This window comes from Calypte anna, chromosome 3 (assembly GCF_003957555.1).
Source record: "Calypte anna isolate BGI_N300 chromosome 3, bCalAnn1_v1.p, whole genome shotgun sequence".
NCBI lineage: Eukaryota > Metazoa > Chordata > Aves > Apodiformes > Trochilidae > Calypte > Calypte anna.
In genome coordinates, this window is record NC_044246.1 from 24286782 (window position 1) to 24311049 (window position 24268).

Here is a 24268-nt window from a genome sequence, read left to right on the forward strand (position 1 = left end):
TAATCTATCAATGTGTATAAATACTTTATGAAAGAGACCAAAGAAGGTGCAGTACTCTTCTCAGAAGTGCCCAGTGACAGGCTAAAAGTCAACGGGTGCAAACAAACATGAAATTCCACCTGAACACAAGAAAACTCCTTTTCACTGTGAGGATGGTCAAATACTGAAACACAGAGGAATATCTCCATCTGTGGACATATTCAAAACATGACTGGACATGGTTCTGGGAAACCTGTTCCAGCTGACCTTCCTTGAGCTAGAGGGATGGAACAGGGGATCTCAAGAGGTCTCTTCCAACAACAACAATATTGTGATTTTTGAGATATTTTGTATTCCAAAAGAAAGCAGAAGCAAGTTACTCACCAGCCTCACTGGAACAGTGTGTTCTAAAACTTCTTTCATTTTTTTAAGTACTGATTCTAATTTGTAGTGCAAATTTTGATGGCAGCAGAGTAACAGCACGTGGAACACACTAGAATGCAGAGTACAGCAACTCAGCCTCTCGGAAATGAAATTATTTGATGCCATGAGTTTGTATTTCCTTTATTACTCTGCTGAGTGTGACTGGGTACATCCAAATTGTACTAACGTTTCAAAATGTTTCTGTAAAGGCAAGATAGGCTAGCACAGTACTCCTTGGACCCCCAAAATTTGCACTCTAACTTTATATTTTTGTCCTGTACTACAGATTCTGAACACCAAATTGAAATATACTACCTCATCAAATAAACTTCTAGTTCAATAGTCAGAACTTCATTTTAAGCATTTAAATCTGCTGAATCTTCTTTGGATGAAAGTGAAAAAACAGTTTGAAGATGACAAGAGACAGATTTTGATGGACTTTATGAGGAGTCAGAAACTTGAGACCATGGTATTATGCTAATTTCAAGACCTATGTTACCTTAAATACGTATCTCAGCTTTTCTTCTTTTTGACAAAGTTACAACTTCCTCTGAATTTAACACATACAGGAAGGCCTTCTAGGAAGTGACTGAGGTCCAGTTATGAGTCAGGACCCAAGTGCACAGACAGATTATGGTAATTGTTCACAAGAATTTACAGTCTTACCATAAAACAAAACATAACAGATGGGTATAAAAAGGTGCAAGGAAAAAAAAAAAAAAAAGAGATAAACAGGTTGAGTTGTCAGCCCTGAGATATCTTTGCAAACAAAAGGTTAAGGAATGCCTAGGCTTAACAGTGAATGAAAATTTGAAGGAGGGATTGGAAAAACAGCAGAGTTGATTCATGAACATCCCAATGAGAGATGTGGTGCTTTTTTATCTCCTCTTGCATATATAAGCCTCACTGTTAAGGGTGGTATAGTATCTTCTTATGGAATTAAACAAAGACACTTCTAAAGATATTTCTCTGAAGTTTGGAAATAAAAAAGAAAAATTTCCCTTCTCAGAAAACTCAAAGAAAAGTAAGCAAATACAACATCTTCTGGTGGGGGTTTATGTTTATATTAACTTTGATTAACCAGGAAACTCACAACTTTTCTTGAGAGTCTCACATCTGTAACTATTTCTCAATGTCCGTAGACTTATCCATCTGTGCAGGCTTCACTGAAATCAACAGGCTGAAGGTAAAATCATTTCAGGATAATGACTCAATTTTTCACCTGTCTCAGCTCTGACCTCACCATGCAGACACGAATTACATATTTCATACAGTGCCAAAACTGGAAAATTTGTAACTAGTCTATTGGGCAGCAGTTACATATACCAAAAGGAAGTACTCCTTCCACATACACAAGACCGAACTGGAAAACTTACTGCCAAAGTTACAGAAGCCATAAGCATAAATGTATTAAAAATAGAAAGACAATTCTACCACAGTGCATTAAGCATGATGGTCCAAATGCATCCTTCAGCTCAGGAATTCCACAAACTAAAACCTGAATTTGTATTAACAGGAAGCTCTATGCTTAGAATATTTTTTACATTTTCTCGCTAGGCATTTTCAATCTGACATTATTAGAGGTCAGTGGTTGAATACTGCCTTTCTAAGGTTCTTAGGGTTCTTTTATTTTGCAGTATTCAACAGCTATCTGCTATAAAATAACTGGGATCCCTTTAGTATTTAATATAAAGGAGTGTCCTATTCATTTGCTTCTTGAAAGCTGCATGTAGATAACCTCTTACCTATCCAGTCTGGTGTACACTTGTCAGCAACCCTGACACAATCATGGCACAATGGCAACAAATTTAAACAAAATGTTTGTTCTGACCATCAGCTGCAAACAAGCTACCTCATCCATATGTTGCCAATAAGGTCTTTAATTTCTAGTAACATAATTTGTATTGTTTCACAGCATACATTCAATCAAGAGGATTCAATCAACAAGCTCATCAAAGAAATCACAGTAAGAATAAAAAGCCTGTGCAGTTTGGGTGTCATAGGCATATTACTCACAATCAGTCAAGAGATTTCAAACTGAAGAAAATAAAATATGTGCATGTTTGTTTTTGAAAATAAATACATACATTATGCAAGAGAAACAATGCAATATGTACAGCACATATTACTCAGGCTTCTGGAAAGCAGCAATAAGATACTGTCTGAGAGCCAGAGGCACTTTCTAAGATTGTTTCATTGTCCAAAGCTGAGCCAAACCAAAGTGTCAGTTTAGAGCAGAATGTGCTTACCACTTTTTAAACCCTTATGAATTATATAAATAATTCTAGAGAGTATATAAAAAAATCTATTGGTCACAGTTTGTTACAATGTAAGTAAGATTCTCATACTATTGCCCCATTTGCACATCACATAACATAATCGAGACTGTTCTCTGCATGTGCTCCCTTCCTGGGCAACTTTGTGGTAGCCAGCAAAAGCTTCCTGTCAAGAGTAGAAAGCCCAGTTCATGCTGTTCTGATAGGAAAAAAGGCTGCCAACTGTTCTCTATGTAGCAGAGAGTCCATCTCTTCTGTCAACAGCCCATAGCTCAACAGTGACCAAATCCTGTAAACCCCAGAGGCCCCAGATTCTTGTATTACTTAATAACTCATCTTCACATTCCAGTGGTATCAAGCAAAGTATCAGATTAAAACAAATGCATCACAGTTCCTAGTTAAATCAGTTAGATTTTTATGCATATATTTATTTGTATATGATCAACATTAGGCAAGTCTATCAAAAGTGCCTTCATACATCAAGCCAAACAGTATTTTATGGGAACCACATGTAGAGTACTTTCAGGTGAACTGGATGTAACAGCTGGAGAGGAATAAAAAATTAGATATATTAAGTAAAAACCAAACAAATAAACAAAAAGCATTATCCTCCAAAGCATCACTAGGCTGGAAAGGAATAGCTCAAATAAAAGTGCTTTTTAGTGTTTGAACTGTACCTTAATTTCTACTGCTTCTTGAAGTAAGTACATGACTAGGTATGGTGATTCTGACACCAAAAACCACAATTACAAACACTATATATGCTGTGTATACATAAAAATAGACATGTAATACTTTATAGCTGAAGAAATGGAGATAGAAGCATTCTCTGCTCTTAGACGTGCCTCAAAAATGGTACTTAACAACATTTACCTGTGTGCATAGTAGTGTCAGCAAGCTCAGCACTAGTGATGGGTACATTGGGACCATCCTCTTCATATGCTTTCAAAATGTATTTCTCAATTACACCTATGACCCCAGCAGGTTTGTCCCAGGTGACCTCAATGCTGTAACCATTTATACTGTGAACTCTTGAGGGAGTTGGCACATTTTGTGGAACTGTAGAAGGATAAAATAGAAAATAGAGAAAACGGCAGATCTAAGGAGACTATTGCCCCTATTCTTCACTTTTAATGGCTGCAGTAAATCAGACTCAACCATTAGCATAAATACAATTTATTAGAGTTGTAACTTTTCAGCATTGATTTAATATGACTGCACATCTTGAGCTATTCAGTTTAAGCTATATTTCAAAACCATCAAAAATCCATCTACATAACATGCCTTCTTGTCTTGTTGCGATTTTCTAAAAATATTTAATGTATCAAACATATTTAAGCATCAGTCACAAAGAGAGGAGGTGGGCTGCATGTAGCTAACAAGTTCAGGCATTATAATTATACAGCTAGATGAAGGACAATAGCATTGCAAAAGAGAAGGGTTTGATATTTCTCTGTTGGGTATTTAAGCTACAGAATGCTGCAATTATTAAGCATTTCTTAAAATGTACATTCTCATTTACTTTAAAAAATTTAACCTTCTTCCATTTATTGTCGTAATTTCATAATACCATACAACTGTCTCAGGAAAAGGCAGAGATTTGTAAGGCCTTTTGTAAAAATCTTTTGCTCCTGATCATTCCAGATTATAAATAGAAAAAAATGTATATGTCTAAAAAAAAATGGAAAGCCAAGCTCATATATGCATACACTTACAAATAAATACAACCAGACATTTCCCATAATCTTTAACTATTTGTTAGATATCACTATACTAACTAAAGGTCTGGCCAATAACAGCTTCATCACAGATGACTGCAGAAGGGATGCAGAGGAAAGGCCCAAGGAACACTATGGCACAATGATGGATTATGAGTTTGCTGTAAATTCATGTGGACTCCTGAGCCCTGCTGATGATCATTCACTTTTTTCATCATCAAATAAACTCTTTTTCATCATTTTATTGTTTAGCTTCACTAAATATTGATGCAGCTTTATTTGTTATAAAGGTGCTAGAATATAAAGCGTAACAGTACCTCAAAGTTGTGATACTTGTGTAAAGAAAGAACATGATGATCTAGGAAAGCTTCAGTTTCTACTGCAATATATTGATTCTATTAGTTCTGAAGTGTATCACAGGGTGAAGTAAGGTACTGTATAGCAGATGGTCTTCTCATAGGGGACATAACAAAACCAACTCAAAAATAATTAAATAGTGCAATTATTCTCCAACCCTGGAGAATATGTATCTGCTCAATGTTGTGGTCAGCTACAGTCATCAGACAATTGATATGAAAATATGCATGTACTTTCCCTCTTCTGGGTAGTACCAAAAATAACAGTAAGTTGTAGAATGTATTTATAAGTCCAACATTTATGCAGATGCCTTATAATTATTTAAGATCATACATTGAACATCTTGCATCAAAAGAATTATCTGCACTAATGGAATGCAATTAGGCTTCAATTTACAGAAGGGAAGTTGGTTAAATAAGACATGCAGAACTGTAAATCTTCAAAACCTTGCTGGATCAATAAAGGTTGCATAAAGCACTGAACAACAAAAAAAAATCCTTCAAATTTTCTTCAATAAAATATATGAAAAATTTTTGATCTTTAAGGCTCAGCAGGTATTATGTTGCTGCTTTGAAACCCTCTCTACAAGCCACAAACTTCTTTTCTGTTAAGTATTACCATATTTTTACTCACAATCTATGGGCTACTTTTGAAAAGAACTGTCACACAGCAGCACTGAGCAGCATACTCATGGGCAGGTAAAGAAAAATTTTTACAAGATTGTTTTCCCTAATTACACTGCCTCCTACCTTCCACAGCTTGTGCCTGCTATGCCATTATCTCTCCTCTCTTTATGCTTGATTTTGTAGCACTACACAATACATAGAAAAATACAGTTTTACTCACCAGAGTAGACACAGGTAGGGTGAATGTAGGTGTGTGAGTATGAACACATCTAAATGCCTGGCTATTCTTATTTAATGTAATTCAATCCTCTCACACTCTTTGCTCTCACACAATTACATAACCTAATATATATTTAGAAAAGACCTTCAATTATGCGTGAAAAACACTTGCCTGAATGCTATGTAGCTGAATTTGGTGCCTATTCAAAGCATTAAGCAGTTTTGCTCCTTCAGAAACAATATGTGACTTACACAACTCAAAAGTGATATGGTAGGATTTTTTTCCTACCCAACATTAGATAGCTAATGAAAAATGAGAATAAATAAGGCTTAAAATAATGTTTACCTGATTCTCTTGTACGAACACGGGTCCATTCACTAGATACTGATCCTCCTTCATTTGAGGCAACCACCCTATAAAGGTATTCTTCAACGAAAACAACAGAAGGACAGAGGAGAAAAAAAAATGCACACACTGAACATGGTAATACATTAATCCAGAATTAAATAAAAATGATATATTTAATTTCAGGAACCTCTGTGTTACCTGTAAATGGCTGCAGACCACTCTCATAAACACTCTGCTCTTTCCCTCTGTATACCAGGATGGAGTCATTTCCCCTGCAGTTAACAGCACTGTCACTTGATAGGCATCCATCCAGATTGACTCTGACAGCACTGCTGGACACAGATGCCAAATTAACGACAGCACCTCGTGTAAATTTAACATCCTTCATGCAACCACCGAAACCTAGCAAACAGTAAGGGATTAGTATCACATAAAGAGCTTCAATCATTAATTAAGAATCGCTTTTGTGCCTTTCAATTTTATATTTTCAGCATTGAAGACTGTAATGTGAATATGTTAGCTTCCAACATGACATTCAGTTCCACCTTTCAAGATTCTAAGCTGGTAAAAATTCGTGGCAATCTAGTGTTGAGTTCCTGTCTTACTGAACTATACTTTCATTTTTATCAATTCCATCCCATGAGGAAATAGTTCTCTGTTTTCTCTTCTGGCATTTTTCTCTTCAAAATTGTTATTGTAAAAGCGATTGTGAATTTGCAAATCAGCTATCTGCTGCTTGCTAATATTTTGTTAGTATACAGTCTTCCTCAAACTTAAAAGAACATACTGAATAAGAATATAATTAAATCCAGGAGATTAAAGCAGTATATAAGTCTATTCTAATGGGAATTTAGCCTGTATGCTGCTTACAAACAGACTCTAGAAACATAACCCTGGACTGCTCATTTATGAGAAAAATTTAAGTGATTTCATTTTATATTTATTTCTGTGCATATGTACATGTATTTCTGTTTGTGTGTTTAATATCCCTACTAACATTACAAATGTGTTGAATTAGTTACTTGCAGTAAAAACACCACTTAAAAATTTCAGGATGTGGTTGCTCTAATTTCTATATAGTTCTATGAGCTAATGAATGTCTATGAAGACATTAATAAACCAATCCAAAATATCTCTCAGGTTTAAGCATAGTACAGTGATTGCTTTCTAACATAAAACCAATTAAACGGTAACCAAACTGAAAGCTTCAGTTCATTGAAGAATTAACTTGATAAATTAAAAATCAGCCTCTCACAGTTCAGTGCTCTTTTTAGCTTTGTATAAACATCATATTTATTTCTTATGTATTTTTATTTCATTTATTACAGTAAGTTTACAGGTTATAGTGGTATTTGTACTTAGACACCTGATCTGAGAATCTGATATTCATACATAGTTCATGCAAAAAGAAAACAGCACTGAAGGTAGACATCCATTTTGAATGATCCTCTAAAACACTTTCATTCCACAATACTAGGAATTCAGACAAATTGTTCCTTAAAATTAATACATCCTAATTTAAGGTCAACTCTTATTCCACTGCTATCAGCTTAGTTTCTTAGGCACTTTGTGGCAGAGGAATTAGGCCCACTCTGCACAAGCATTTTAATCATTAGATGAAATGAGCACTTATTTAATTTGTGATAAGACACATGGTGTATAAATTATTTTAACACATTATTTTTAGTATATTTTTAACTATATTTATCACTGTTTGATTCTTTCTGACTGATGTCAGCCAAATCTTTTTTCACTCTCAGGTAGATGCGGAATATGTGATGACAGTAAAAACTATCACAAACATTCCTGCCAGCTCCCCTCTCTTTTGACCCCTCAGGAAGGCATGTGATAAGGCCCACAGAGTTTAGCTGAAATTTCATAAAATAAGGTTGTAACAGACATGGAGGTGGACTGGGAGGAGGGCATTTACCCCTTATTTGCTGTGAGCAAAACAATATTCCTTTATTCAAAATTAACTACCAAGCAGTCAGTCATTAATTGAAGAAACCATATGTAAATATTTAAAAGATTGGAAAAGTCTCCATATTATATCAATATAGTCCTAATTAAAAGTATGTCTCAAAGCTGTAATGTCTGATCTACATTTAGTAACACAAAAGAATGTTTTTATCTTCAGATGCTCTGAATATCAATTCACAGCCACCATCTTATTTTATGGCATGCTGAGAAGGCTCAGTGAAAAATTAATGTTTATTGATGTGCCTCAATATGCACTTCAGACATTCACTTTAGATGTTATTTTGCCCTAGATTCTTTGTCCACAAATCTCTCTGCTGCAGGAGCTGTGAATGCATCCACTCATGAGGCTGTACCATATGCTACAAGGCAACAGTGACAGTGTACAACTGGCTAGCACTTTTGCACTATGAACATTATTCACACAGAACCTGGAGGAAGATTATAATATATATGATATCCATAGCTGGAAAAATACTTAAAACAATATTTTTGATATATCTGTAAATGCTAATGTGTAGATGTTTTACCAAAGCTTCAATGCAGCTCTCCAGACCTCACTTGAATGTATGGATTCAAAGGTGAGCTCAGGCATTCAGAGCCACTTAGTAGTTTCCATAATAATCACTTACTGACTGCTATCTATTTGTCCACAGTATCTGAAAAATACACTATGACTAATTAATAGCTTCTGGAGTAATGAAAAAACACACCTAACCCATGAACTGATTTAGCTTAATAGATACTTTTTGACTACGTTTCTTATAGAGGATCCTTTGGTGTAGGCCATTGGTATCAAGCTGTACTTAATGCTTCTCTCTTTTCCCTAGAAATTTGACCTGTTTCAGAACAGTATGGTTGCAGTCAAAAGATGAACATCTCACCTCCTCCCAATAACACGGAAAACATCATGGTAAAACAGACAAAATCCAAATTCATGGGCTTATTTTCAGTTTTTCAGACCAGAATCAGTATTGCCTAAAAATCACTTAAACTTTAAAAAAATTCTTCCATGTGGCAGCATTCTGCCTCACTACAGTGACTTAGGCTATGTTTACTGTCTTCCACTGTCTGCATTCTAGATCTGCAGTGAGTCAAGCTGATCAAGTGAAACAAATTTATATGAAATGGCTTTCCCTGAGTAAACCTTGAGATCTTCTGGCTGGGCATCTCACATTACCATTTGCCACTATGAATTGGATTGCTTCATATCTCACTGGATTGGAAGAATTATTCTCATAGCATTACAAAAGGATGAGGACCAAGTAATGATAGATGTGTAGGGATTACTCATAGTTAAAGCAACAATGGGTGGGAGGAAAAATTCATGTTACATATTCATAAATTTTACACAGCCAGCAGCAGAATAACCACCATGTGCATGACACCACTTTTTGAAAAACGTATGTTCTTCCTGGTGTCACCTTACCTTGTTCTAACCCCAGTTCTTTATAAAAATTCTGAATCTCAGGTGGGAGTCCTCCTATGTAGATGGGTGAATTTACTGTCAGCTGCTTAATGCGGGGCTCAAGAGTCTGCTCTCTCAGCTCATTCATACTTGCTGAAACTACAGAGCCCTCCTTATTCACGGTGACTTTATTCCACTTTCCATCACAATAAGATAGTCCTAACCAGAGATCCAATTGTGTAAAGACAATGCCAGCTTTTAAGAAGATGTTTAATATTCCACTTTTCAGTTCAATCTATATATTTTAAAACAGGAAAAAAAAAAAATGATTTAAAGAGTCAACACATACACAGCAACAGCAGACACAGTTATTTCTAAAAAATAATCAAGAGAATCAATTAAGAAGATCAACAAACAAGACATTTTATCTTCAGGACAGTAGAAATTACAACAAATTCGTTTTCTCAAAACATGCTAAACACAGTGTAACAGTTAATTCAGAATATAGGAAAATATATGCTGCTTTCTTGATGACTGACTTTGGCACTAATGTAACTAAGTAAAAAGAAAAGACAATGGACTAGGACTGTTTTGCCTTTTTTTTTTTTCTGAGTATGAGAAAACAGTATTTTATATATCAATTCATTTTTTACAAGAATGTAACAAGATAATAAGGAAATGAAATGTCAGACTTGATTAAGGTCTTTTAAAGGTCTTTTTAGTTTGCTGGTGAACTCAATTTCAAATTTTTCCAGCATACATTGATTCTGTATTTCATCCTTATTCTTCTAAATCTTGTAAGAAAATAATTGTTTTTGTATGCGCTTTTTGAGATTAATGTTCTAATTCTCTAATAGAAATAAATTTTACTCAACTTTTCACTGTAGAAGTTTCCAAATGCTTTACTGCCAGATTCTTTATCCTAACTGAACAGAACGCAAGCAGGCTGAGTCTGTAAATTGCCAGCTGTAGAGTACTTAACTCTTAGGTAATGAGCTGGTGGTTGGAAAATATGGGTTTGTTCCCAAAAAGGTATTACTGTTTCCATACCAAAATCTCATTAAGTGAAGTAAAAACTACAGATTTAATATAAATTCTTATCATCAATATTGGCAAAATGACATATTAAGGTTTCTGGTAATACTAATATTGCAATATTTGTAAGTGGATTGTATTTCCTTAGCAGAGACCCCCACTGAAGAAAGAACTCCATCCTTGAGATGTCATGGGCAATACAGGTCCTGTTCCAGAGCACACACTGACTGTTTGATCATGAGACACAGAGGGTTTGTTTATTTGCTTCTTTGATACCACAACTTTTCCAGTTTCCATGAGCTCATAGCAAAGGACTATACAAGCGAATCACACATTGTGGCATCAGAGCTGATGTGTACATCTTAAAAAAGCAATCCATTGGGCAAGTTGCTGGCTTTCCTCACTGATGAGAACTAATATGAAGCACACTGTGCTGGTGGGAAGAAAGCATTTCAGCTGCATGACTACAGTAGTATGCCAGCAAGTCTGACGAAGCTGGAAGAAGAGAGTGACGTAGGGTCACTACTCAGTACATCCTTCTTCCAATTCACCCATTTGGCATTTTCTTAAAGCAGGCAGAGAAGGATTCTTGCTTTTTTTGTGTTGACCTGGACAGACATTTAGAATGCCCAACTGCAGCTAAAGATAGAGGACCACCATTCACTTTGAACCATTAAGCATAGTGAAGTTTAAAAAAGGTGAAGTCTACATAGACCTAGTATTCTCCCTAGTAGTGAGTATAGGTTCAGATAAATTGTTTTGCATAAAATTCAGGGATCATTTTCACAAAATTTTTCATTGCCAATCTGTCCATGGAAAATATGTTATCACTTTAAACTAAAAATATAGTTCAGGCTGGCCAGCCAGAGGGCAGATGCCCAAACACAGTCCCCTCAATAGCTTCCTCATAATTAGTCTTACTTTTATAGAGAAGGAATAGGAATCTCTTCCTCACACCAGAAAGAAAACACTGGTGACCAACAGGAATAACACCTTCACAGGTCCCACGTAAGTACCAGTCACTTCTTTTCTAATTAAAATATTTGACTTTGAGACCCAAAAATAGTTATGCCCCCTCTTTCCCTCCCCCCAAGCCACTCCTCCCCGGCCCCTCTATCACAGGTAATGTTGTCATCTTGGACATCGGTTATTTCACTTCTGCAGCTATTAAAGTGCAATTTTTTCAAAAGTTCCTGTGGAACTACATTTTTAATTCTTTTCTAACTTTCCATAAGCAAATCAACTACTGAATTCAACATAAGCTTCATCTGCTACAATGTCTTGCGAGCTGATGTTACTGTCACAGATAAGAGCAGCCGTGCTTAGGCTGCTGAAGTAGTCATCACCAAAATCAGTAATGCAAACTCTACCAGCAATAGGTCCAACAGGACCTTCTTTCAATCACAAACTCAGGAGGAAACACATGCCAGACTGAGAACTAGGGATTCATACTAGTTTATCTGGTCACAGTTTGCTCATATTTATTATGCCTGGATCCAAAGTGAATCAGATTGACCTCTCTAGCTTGAGTTAATTCTCAGGGCATGGAAGAAGTGACCCTTACCCAGAACACCTTTCTAAGACATAATTTTGTTTAGGATGGAAGACAGAGTCTTTGGCTGTTTGGTAGCAGGCCAGACATGTGTCTAGTTTAGTCATTCCAAAACAATAAAGTTAATAAGAGAGCTGTGACCTATGAAAAGGCAAGGGTCAGGGAAGACCATCTTACACTGGCACTCAGGGTAAGTATATAGCTTCTAATCTGTTTTGCAGTGGCAAGTGTCTCCTGACCAAAGCTCCTAACAAAGTCATCGTAGCTCATGTGCAACGTACTACGCACCTTATTTTCACTTTCTATCAACCTTTTTTTTTTGCGTACGGAAAAACCTTCTGTCATCATTATGTACATGTAGAACAAAGCTGCAAGGGGTGGAAAAACATGCCTACACACATCCTCTCTGAAATTATTGATCTTAAGGCTACAGAGATGTTGAGGTCAGGAGTAAAGTGAGGGAAAACCAATTTTACTCAACTTAGGACAAATGCTAAGAAAATTATCTAATAACAGCTTTCAGTGCTAAAAATAATATAAATATAAAACTCCCATAACCTGGAAGCATGAGTAGAAAAGTGTTTTGTCTAACTACTTTGTGCTTTTGACTGCACTTTCAATTTGCTAAGTCCCTTTTTTCCTGTAAAGCCAGGAACAATTTTCTCATAGTTGTTAACTTCTCATATATTACTCTTTCACAGAGCAATAGGAAAAAAAGGAGAATCATTTACCACAAGAATCACCAGAAGAATTTAAGCCCCACGTTTTTCCCTGTGAATACCACTCACATAAATAGTGTCCCTGTACTGAGAATTACACCTATGTGAGTCTTTCCAGGGTGGGACAGTAGTGTCTGTATAGTATCTTACGCTATTAGCTCATATTGTCTTTGTCATTACTTGAGGGCAAAACTAAAGTAGTAACATGTAATCAGCAAGACTTGTTGTTCTACCTCATAATTTTTTTAACTGAGGCTGCTTGAAAAAAAAAAGGTGTCTATCAGATTTGTAGCAGGAAAAAAAATATCTGTCAGTAAAATCAGTAATATAAAAAGTAAATGCCAAGTAAGTTATTAGAGCTGACCTGAAAAGGAGAAAAATATATTCACATATTTTAGGTCAGAAGTTTAAAAGAAGAAGTACATTGGATACAATGCTATGCAATAAAACAGGCTGTGACATGACAGCCATTAGCAAAAAAGCTGCATCACACTAAAAAAATGAATAAATAAAATCCAATACAAATGCAGAAAGGGCAGATTAAATCATAAAGAGTAGCAGTACCCCCAAAAACCTCTAGATGTAAATGATTGCTTATTGGACCAACCAAAAAGATATATTACTTTTAGGGTAATACATACTAGTTGGTGCAGGTTGTAAGCATAGCGGATCAATTAAGCACTAGTGGCTACAGTCTCATTACATTCAATATCCTTGATGGAAGAACCATATGAAAATCCAGACCTATGTAACTAACAAAAAAACCCTGAAAAACTGCAACACGATAAACCTTAAACAAAATCCTGGAAGAGGTGGAAGCACAAGTACTTCAGAGCATAAAACAGTCCTATTTGACAAACACCAAAAAAAAGTTCACTGATACAATCTCACAAATTTGCATAACAGAGGATTAGTGCAGCTTCCTCTACAGGGTTGGGAAAACAGTGATAGGGGTGAGGTGGAATTAAGATAAACAACTATTTTCTGTCTCTGTTTTTCAAATCAAAATGAAGAAACTCACTAATTATAAAAAAGTACATATACCTTAAAGAGAAAGCTTTATTAGGATATCAGACAATTTCTATCATTACCTTTTGATTTACCAGTTATTTGATTTTATTCCAGTATGGGAACTGGGAAAATGGGTGACTCCATTTTCCCAAGAACAAATAGGTAACTCCATTTTCCCAGCTTTTAATATGTGTCTTTTGTTTTCTTTTCTTATCCAGAAAAGAGAAAAATTTTGCTTTTCATATAATGATATCTCTCTTCTTTATGATATAAATAACACAGGTAATTTATTCTGAGCAATTGGTGGAGTCTTTTTGCTCCCCTTTGCTGTGTACAACATTTCAAAACAAGAAAATGAAAAAGTACTTCACAGTTTGAAGTGCTGAACATATCTTAGTAGATAAAACTCACTGTTCATATCTGAACACAGTTGTGTTTCTGAACTTACTGCAAGATAATCTGGGCCATCTTTATTGTAAGCAAACAAAAGCAATCCATTCAGTTGATCTGTGCTAAACTTGAATGAGATCTCAAACTCCTGTCCACCACTGAAAACACCTGAATGCAGTTCCAGGAACCCTTGAAAGAAAGTAAAGACATGCACAAGTTAAAAAAAATACATAAATAAATCAATTCAAGAAAACAAAAGCAAAAATCTAGGTGCTACTTTCTACTTTGAAGAACTCAAGAGGTTTCAAGATTAAGGTTTATAATTTTAGCACTCAGCTTTGTAAGGGAAAGTTATCCATAATGTATTGCAACAAACTGAACTGTTTCAATGGCTTAAATTTTGCATCCTGGAATGCTTCTGATACAGTAGAGGCATCTGTGTCTCTTCAGAAGTAAAACTTCATCTTTTACCTGCACACTAATTCTGCATAAACACCTAACTGTGAACGCAATTCCTCTTTTACGCAGTCGTTTTCTAGAAACCCAGAAAGCAAATTTTAAAACATTTAAAAATAATCCTATACAAGTAAAACTGCTTTGAAAATCAGATCACTGCAATGCTTTTTAAATTATCACCTTTTATATATCAAGAACATACTTGATTAGTGCACTAGTACAGCTAAGTACCTTTGCCAAGAAAATGTGCTCCTTCTGAGAGGACAAGAGGGCATCCTTCCCAAATACTACAAACATTGTTTTGCTCTTCAGCATCCTGCCAGTTCAAAGATTCCCAGTTTTCATAGGGAGTATGTGCTTTTTTCAAAAATATGTCACTGAGACATCCTACAAATCCTTTCTGGACTACCATCTTCATCCCTGCAATAACAGGAAAGTTAATGTTTTAAGCCAATCACCTGCAACTAAACACAGGGATTAATTTATGTTTTACACACATTCACCCTATCATATATGTGTGCAATTACAACCAACCATCAACTCCTTCATAAAGCTGTTCCCCAAGCTAAATCCAGATTTACAAATGGGTCACTGAAGAGAGCAGCTACTGCAGTGCAGCTGGAAAATATTAAACTTTGAGATTTTGCATACAAGTTCATTCAAATCAACAGTATAAATGTACTCCATTGAAGATTCCAAGCAAAGTTTACAGGCTACCTTCTTTAAACAAAACAATAGTTGTGAAGAAGGGAATCTATCTGCTGACTAGGAAGAAGCTGCTGCTAAAGCCAACATGGATAAATACATATTTAGAAGCTTTATCATGAAGTTTTTCTTTACTTGTTTGGATGGAAAAATAGCAATTCATTTTTTTGCTATTGCTTTTCTTTACTAAGGACAAAAATATATGCAAATTTTTATATATGGCCTTCTCTGGAATGGTATCTATAGTCAATGTCATTTTGATTATTTAGCTGAGGCTTTTTAGGGAAGGCAACCTGGATTACTTTATAAACCAAAGTTTTAGAAGCACATGTGCATATATTTCTAGTTTTAGTGAAGTGACACAAAGAAGGATAGAGGAAGTTGTACTCTAGTGTACCTCACGACAAGGCATCTATTAGATTTCACATCCTTTAAAACAAACAATTTGGTTGTCATGTTAATATGAAAAAAACATAAGACTGGCTATGAATCCACTCAGAATATCTTCTTGTATACTGGCCTTGTATTTAGTGAACTCTCTATTATCTGCTGGTAGAATATACACTTGGTATATATATCAAGTTTATATATGAAGACATGCTTGTTGATTCCTCTGGAAAGCAGCAACAATCCAGTTCAACTTCAACATAGCTGTAGAATTCAGATACATTCACACACCCTTGAGCTCAATTCAACAATCCTTGAAGGATCCCAACTCATACCAAAAAGGCAAGCATGTTGCATCCAGGTGGGATGCATAACCCTGAGTTTAAGCTAATAAAAACAGTGTGTACGAGTATTTTGGAAAATAATTTGGGAATCTAGAACGTAAAACATACCAGTAAGTTTCACATGCATACCAGTTCTGTGTATAAAGTGTTTTATTAAATTGCACACAGACTTCAAACACTTCTTTACTGTTGATGAAATCAGCTATATAGAGATTTCAATCTGTTCTAAAAAACTAAATTCAAGAGACTGTACAGACTTACTTTTAATTCAAACAATTATATAAATTACTATTTAAGTTTAGTACTATCCTTACGTTTCTGACACAATATCAATACAGCCTAAAGAACTTGGGATAGCAGTTAAGTCAGTGCTGCTGTAAAGGATTCCTTAGATCATAATCATACTCACCTACATCCTTTCTTACAATAGTATAGCCCTGTGGAAGTCCTCCAACAAAAACTCCTGTATTCTCTCCAATAATGGTACTGCCACTAGTTGCTAAGGAAGAACCTGAACAAAACAGGTCATTATTCTTGTGGTCAATGCTTTCAACAGATTTTCAACTCAGTAACAGAATATTGACATTTGAGAAAGGAGACTAATGTAACAGAATAACCTAATACTTTCCCATTCATCTCCTGGAAATATTTACACTCTATTCTACAAAAGAATGTTAATACATACATAGAGTAGCAAGCATAAAAAGATCAGCTCCTCCCTCCAAGATTCAAACTGGACAGATAGATCGTAAGTATGGACAGAACAGCAGTGATTTTGTCAGAAACTGAGTTAGTTCTTTTACTTCATGGATGAAGACAGGCAGTGGAAAAGTAAGCAAGTGACCAACACCCCCAGTAATGTTTAAAAGAAAACAAACTAGATTGTTTACCTGTGTACTGCCCATCTACTGTGATGTTTCCCAGTGCTTGAATTCTTGTAGCAACTATTTGGTGCCAACTGTTATCATTGTACTCTTTTCCATCATCATTAGTTGGAGTGACTGCTACTGCAGATCCCTTTTTATTAATAGAAGAATCTGATTTAGAATATTACGAAGGTAAGATTTAGAATTAGACCTTACTCTTTATAAAAATCTGTGGTAAGTAACATCTGAAAATAAAGACAAAGTCTTCTGCTTAGCATCTTTTAAAATCCTGAATGATGTTTAGGACTGATTTTCCCACTAAATTAACCTCCTGAAATAAAAAATGAGGGATCAAGGACTGAGTTCAGTTTCTATTAAAAACAGAAAATGCTGTGTAGTTCCTCTGATAAAGATGAGGATGAGCCACAAATTACTGAGGGTCATGACACTTAGATTTTTTTTATTTTTTTATTTTAATGAAGTCTCTTTTTACCTACTTCATGGATTTCTGTGGTTGCAAAGATTGATGTTCATGATTCAGTGCACCACCCACAGAAAGCAACTGTATGTCAGGATTGTGGAATGCAGCATCTGTTTACAGGAAGAGACTCAAAAAGGGGTCTATATTTGTAGGACAGTCTCCAGATGCATGTTCTGTCCCTGTTAACCTGCTATGAAAAGGACTTGATTTTTTATGTCAGAAAGTATAATACACCTATGAAGGAAAAGGTCATATTAAGAGATTCAAGGGAAAAAAAATAGAATGTAATTATTGAAGATGGTTTTCCAGTGTCAGGGATGCTTGTAATGATGTTTTAAAAAGTAAATAGAATTTTTACCTGATTTCAGTAAAACAAAAAAATAGAATGATGTAAAGGGGCAGATTTAGAGATATCCATGACAATAATGCAGAGAACTCTTTGCTGAATTGCTAAATAAGAGGAACATAAAAGATGCAGTTGCCAAACCAAATCTCAAGACTGTAAGCAACCAAAGAAAATACATAAATTACTGCAATGGTGCCATAAAAATAATATTTATGTATTTCAAGATTTTTTTCTAGGATTTTCATCCTAATAGTCTTCTAAGTTTCAAACAATTCCTGTAATAATGTCTGAGGACTTTACACTTTATTTGACCCATCTGGGAACTCGAGTTATTCTGCTGCATTCACAAATCAGAACTGTCCTATGTAGCAGGCAACTACTGCATGGAAAAATATTTCTTTGCATAGGCACTATGTAGTATTAAAGTATCATTACATTATAGATTAAGAAAAGCTTCAAAAATCGGTTACAAAAAAAGATGTAAAAGAAAAATAAAAGGTGCCTCAGAACTTGGGGCACTGGCTTGTTATTTTAAAGTAGCAAATCATACAGCTCAGAAATCTTTCTTCCAGATCTTCTAGTACTCTTTATGCTCAAGGATGTTAGAGCTATGCTTATGAAGAAAAATAATTGATAAAAATAATCCCTTGTTGTGACTAATAATAAAAACTTCTTGTTAGAATTCAGAATTCTGCCTTTAGTGATATGCAAATATTAGAAATTGTTGTCAGCATGTAGATTTATAAACACTGTATACATTTTACAGTACATTCTGAACTGGGGACTGTTACTATGTGAAAATATACACAATGTGTACAAATGTACACAATTACAGAAAAAACATCAATTTCCCTTGAACATTTACAGCATGTTTCCTACTCCATTCAGCCCACACGTCAGTACTGAGGCAGACTGTACAGCAGTCCGTCCCATAACAATACAAAGCATACTTTCATACTAATGTGCACTTTTTCATACACTATTTTTTATTGTCTTCTCCCCTATTTCAACATTTTAATATTTTACAAACACACATTTCATTATCGTAGTTTAATAATTAAAACCAGAACTGGTGTCATGCCCAATTAATGTGCCCTGGTAGCATGCCCATTAGTTTTTCCATTAGTGAATTCAACAATACTAATGGGATTACTAGCATGGGATGCTAATTGGGCGTGACATAAGAAACTGGCTTACTTCTTAGCATACCCTTGCTAATGATTAAATTAATGAGCATTTTATTAAATGCTGTCTCATCAAAGTGTACTTAGTTAGCGTTAAAATTGTTACATACGATGCTGCATTCTGAAGATCAGGTGCCTGAATAAGTGGTTCTTCATATAATGCTTGGCAACAGCCTAGAGCATTAATAGTTTTATATATCAGAAACCACATTTATTTGCCACCAATTCAATCTGGGACCACACAACCATATGTGCTAACCTGTGCCTAATTTCAGGGGGGACAACAGCGGGAAAGAGTGTTCCGGATTCAGCATGCACTGCACTGGAGGACTCTGTACAACATGTTATCTAGGACTACTGAAGTGACTCTGGGATCACATTCAAATATCCTGCTGTCTTGTTATGCATTTTGGAAATCATACACAGGAACCAAATCTTGATTAGTTTGCTAAGCTATACAGTAAGTCTTAACTTTCAGTAGTAACTATATTAACTCAGTAATAACTAAGGAAATATGAATCTCTATGGTTCTTCATGCTGATGTTTATATTCATGGAAATACATAGAAACATCACTAATATGGATCCTCAAAAACACTGTGTAGGTGCGAAGTCTGAATGTAACTACACTTCTCCCAGTCAAACTCTTTTAGTGCCTAAACTCCTACCACTGAGAAGGTGAACAAGTACTGAAGTTTTGCCAGTGCCAAGCAGCAATGTATAGTTGGGATTCATAGCTTGGTATTTTCCATCTTCTTTATTTTGGGGATTAACAGCTCACCTTTAGACTGTGCTGACTACTTCAGCCTCTGAGTAAGGCAACAAGTATCTGGATTTCCTCCCATTCGCTGTAAAGTTTAGTAAATACACTATCTTCTAAAATAGAAAAGCTGGAATCTATTACCTCCATATTGTGAGAAGAAACCTAATATTCTGTCCTCAGACTGTCTTAATCACAAAGGAAAAAGGTGCTCCAGATTGGCTTTAAAATTCCACTGCTAGTGATTTCACTTTTGTGTAAAATATTCAATGTTTCCCTGGGGAAAAGATAGAACAAACGACCTGTAGCCACTGAAAGATAACTTTAAGTTTAGCTACAGCTGATTGTGTAATTTAGGACTGGATGTAAAGGCATTATGAGAAAAAAGTCCACAGGCAGCTGAAGGTTTGCAGGCTCACTGTGTTTGGGGGAAGGTTTATGAACTATCTGATTATGCAGACAAGACCAAGGAAGATATGTTAGCAACAAACTCATGATTCCTTGACCATGAATAGAAACCTGCAAAGAACGACTGTAAAACAGTAAGGAAGGAAAAAGAGCAGATGAGCAACACAGAACAGAGACAGAAGAAATGATAAAACAAAGCTAGTTGCATGATGGTGTACATAAAGTTGAGGGAAGTATAAATGGACAGAAGCAAAGCATTTGAAATTGCTAATTAAAGAAGCAAGAAGCCAGGCTGCTGATGACTCCCCACGAAGATGACTTGGCAAGGACTATCCCCAGACCAGATACAACAAAGAGAAAACATGCTCCTGATCATGAGCAAAGATATATACCAGAAACCTGAAAGGGACTAAAGGTAAAAAGAAATTAACCTGTGACAGGACCCAGCTGGAAGCAAGCACAGAATATTACATCAAGCTGCTCCAGATAAAAAGCAGAAGAGTCACATTTGTCATCAAAAAAGGTTTTTTTTGTGGATTTTAAGAGAAGAGCACTGAGGTAGAGCCATAAACGCTTGTCATCCATGCCACTACCATAATTAGAAAAAACAATGCATAAAACCTTGCAAAGAAACCACAAGATGTCAATAAGAAGTAATTAAAACATCTGCAGACTAATGCAAACTGTAATACACAAATGAAGGATTAAGAATTGCTGCTACAGAACATGATACTTGATGTTATAGAAATAGCAAATAATGACAAAAAGAAGAAAGAAACAAACTATGTAAAAATATAAAAAGGAAGATAAACATAGAAAAAGTAGCTCAATATATTAAGGATACAAAAGACTGAAAAATTTTTATAACTGAACTTTCACAGGTAAAAGTTGTAGAAAGACACTAAAAGATTTTTGCTGATGTAGGCCACAGTGCAGTGACCTACAATTATACCTATAATAAATAAAATGTTAAGACCTACACTATTGCTCAATGTCTTGAATGACAGAACTTTTTTTTCTAAAAACACTCACTGAACCAGCCATATAGGCTATTTCAAACTTCGTAAAATGAGTGAACAATATGGAAGTGATGGCCATAAAAATCAGTGTGGGACAGAGTTGTCTCAAGCTGGTTCAAATGAAACACAGAGATAAAGATTTATCTGTAAACAAGTAATTGGTTAAATTCAAAATAGTATGTATTGAAATTAGTGCTGAATTGAGAAGCTTCATGGACTGAGTGTGGACAAGAGCTGCATTCTTTACAGTTAAAAGACAGGAAAAAAAGAGGGGGAGAAGAAAAGAAAATCCCCAAACCAGTCACTCCCTCACCTCTTCCCTTTCCTCCCCATCCTCCAAATACCATGAATCCAAACAACAGGATTCAAATAGTGAATGAGTCCAACATACCTGGCATAAAGCTACTTCAGAAGGAGCAAATCTGCAAGAAGGGTTAGGAGTAGTATTTGAAGCACTAAAATGCTAGTTTGAAGCTACCCACTGCCATTAAAAAATAACAACACCACCACCACCAAAATCAAATTATTACATGTAGAAATATCTTGCAAAGGAAATAAAAATTCCTTTTCATTTAAATAAAGGTATAAGTATAAAAGAGACAAAACTGAACCAGTATCTACTCAAACATGGATGAAGAGCAACATTAACAGCAATGTTAAACATAGTCCCAAATACTGGAGTACACACTGATTCAGTCTGCAACACGGAAAAGCTTATGCCTGTGTTTAAAAGCAACAGTAATAACAGTAATCTGTATTTTGGGGACAGAAGGCAGAGTTAATATTTTCTAGCACAGGGATCACATAAAAACTAGCCTCTGTGCAGCACCATGACTCCTCTAAAGATCCTCCAGAGCTGAGGAGAATATTCACTGCTGCCCAACACCTCCAGATGTTCATGGAGCACCAGTGCCTGGACCATGGTAGAGCTCAGGAAGCAAGAATTAACAGATTTCTAAATCCATGCCATTTTATGCCATTTAGTCCTTCTGCTCAATGCCCTGGAGCAGTAGACACAATACCCTGGAGCAGAAGACACAATGCCAATCACATACTTAGACTCTAAGTGTGATGGAAGATAGGGCTAATACAGTGACCAGGCCTTCCAGCAACACAGTCAACAGTAACCTTACAAAAAGGATGCACATATATAGATGCTTTTTATACTACTTTCTGTTAATATAATTAAAATATCTGAAAATTACTTAGTTTCTCTAATATGTATGACATATAACTGAGTCTGTAGCACTTTTTTTATTCCTTGAAAACTAATTTTGAGGTGTAAAAAACCCAGAAAATATCCAAACAGAAATGCGATTAATGTGATGCTATTTTTAATTTTGTGGCATTTATTTGATAATTTCCATCACTATTTGTATCTTTGCTTTGGTCATTCTTACTAGAACTGAGAGACTACTTTCATCACATCAATGGCAACATGCTGACTTCAGTTGGAAAAGACAGTCTCAGGATGGATGGCTTAAAAATAATTGATTACATCTATAAAAATCTTTATTTGCTAATTCAATAACTAGTTCTGCCCACCTTTAAATCTTACTATTTTAAACTGCAGTGGTGTCTGGTGGCACTGGCAAAGCACTCCAACCCATCAAATGTAAAAATAAATTGTGAATTGTGACAAACATCAAAAATAAGAAAACTTTAGAGTTTCAGTGTTTGTCTGCCCAAAATGTCCAGTTACCAAAGGGTCCTGAAGAGCCAATTAAATAATAATCTGTTAATAAAGGATAAGTATGTAAAGAAGTAATGACAATATTAATATAAGCAGTTTTAATAGAATACATTTTTTGATGTACCTGTGGATCAAAAAGAAAGTAAGGACGTCCATTCCTCATTTGAAGTGCAATGTATTCCTCTTGATTTCCGGGTGATGCAGAGAAAAAAATCAAACCATCAGGTTTCTGCGTTCTAAATTTCAGTTTTATACCTGATTTGAAAAAGGAAGCATATGGTTAATGCCAGAAAAAGGTTCTTATGTATTTTAACAGTGTAATTACAAACAAAAAGTTGTTCTAAAACCAGCAGTAACATGAAAAGACAAAATCATGGAAGTTTTGTTCACCTAAAACCCCTGCCAGTCATTGCAGGAGAAGTTTTACTAATCCAGCCCTTGAGAGCAATATCTGTGATTTCGGAGCCCTTACTCATCTGTAAATAAAGGCATACAGTTGTGATTTATGCTGTTCAATAACTTCTTTCTTCAAAATTAAAACATTAGCATACTATTCTAATACTCGATGTTTTACGTGTAGATTTTCACGTGTTCCCTATTGTTTCTATTCATAAAATAGGAATTAAGTTCCTGCATGGAAGGATTTCTATGACGAATAGCAGAGGTTTGGTTCTAAAATATAGATAAACATATATGCACACACATATTTATATGCATATTTTATGTATTCTTTTATAAATACATATATCCAAGTGCAAAAAGAACATTTCCAATAGTCTTCCATTTGGCTTACAATAACATATTGTCTCAGCACATGAAATATCATTCAAAGGACAAGAAGAAAAAAAAATTTTTTTCACATTACATTTTACCTCAAATAAAACATCAAAGAAACAAGTTAACTAAGCAGCTTGTGAATATTTTACTGTCATTGTTCGTGGCATAAACTTACTCAGTAATTATCTAAGGGCACATTAATGAAACAATTCATAAATTAGGTATCCAGTTTCATGAAGTAGAATTATGAATAAACAAATTTTGGATAACCAACAGCTATAAAGCCTTTTTTTTCAAGCTATTTCCTGTAGCATGAAATAAGAAAACAACCAAATCATATGCCAAATTTGGCCCAACTTTTCTAACATGCAAATCCAGATACGGCAGGCTGAGTCTATACTGTCAGCCTTTTCTGAACTGATTTTTTTGAAAAGGCAAATGACAAGGCAGAAACAGCAACATCTACTTATAGTGTACAATTCTATGACATTTCTTCATAAAATGCTTTTTACAAAACAGGATAATTTTATCGGGTTGTCTCCAGCCCCATCAGACTATTCAGTCTTTGCCCACACACTTTCACTATCTTATGTCAGGCAGAAAATATAAAGTGACAAAAGTATTTTATGTAGATAGTATCTATATTTTAAAAAGCTAAAATTCTGATAAGGATTCCTAATAGATCAAGCTTATTAATTATCTGTACCCATAAGAAATATCTTTTGTCTCCAATTCCTAATCATATCAATTTTCTCATGCAAATCACCTGACGAGCTCACAAACATGGAACATACTGCCTAAGCA

The 24268-nt window shown here is 35.2% G+C and overlaps 1 protein-coding gene across 1 annotated transcript in view; it reads right to left on the reverse strand.

Moving 5' to 3' along the window:
• Window positions 1-24268, reverse strand: part of USH2A (usherin) — a 387112-nt gene that overhangs the window by 227959 nt on the left and 134885 nt on the right. Inside the window, exons 21-30 of the mRNA XM_008496570.2 lie at window positions 22812-22942; window positions 16822-16948; window positions 16345-16442; window positions 15681-15683; window positions 14727-14907; window positions 14098-14228; window positions 9354-9627; window positions 6146-6349; window positions 5945-6025; window positions 3552-3737 (exon numbers count right to left, since the gene is read on the reverse strand). Coding sequence (XP_008494792.2) covers window positions 3552-3737; window positions 5945-6025; window positions 6146-6349; window positions 9354-9627; window positions 14098-14228; window positions 14727-14907; window positions 15681-15683; window positions 16345-16442; window positions 16822-16948; window positions 22812-22942 — 1416 coding nt within the window. The remainder of the gene's footprint in view (window positions 1-3551; window positions 3738-5944; window positions 6026-6145; window positions 6350-9353; window positions 9628-14097; window positions 14229-14726; window positions 14908-15680; window positions 15684-16344; window positions 16443-16821; window positions 16949-22811; window positions 22943-24268) is intronic.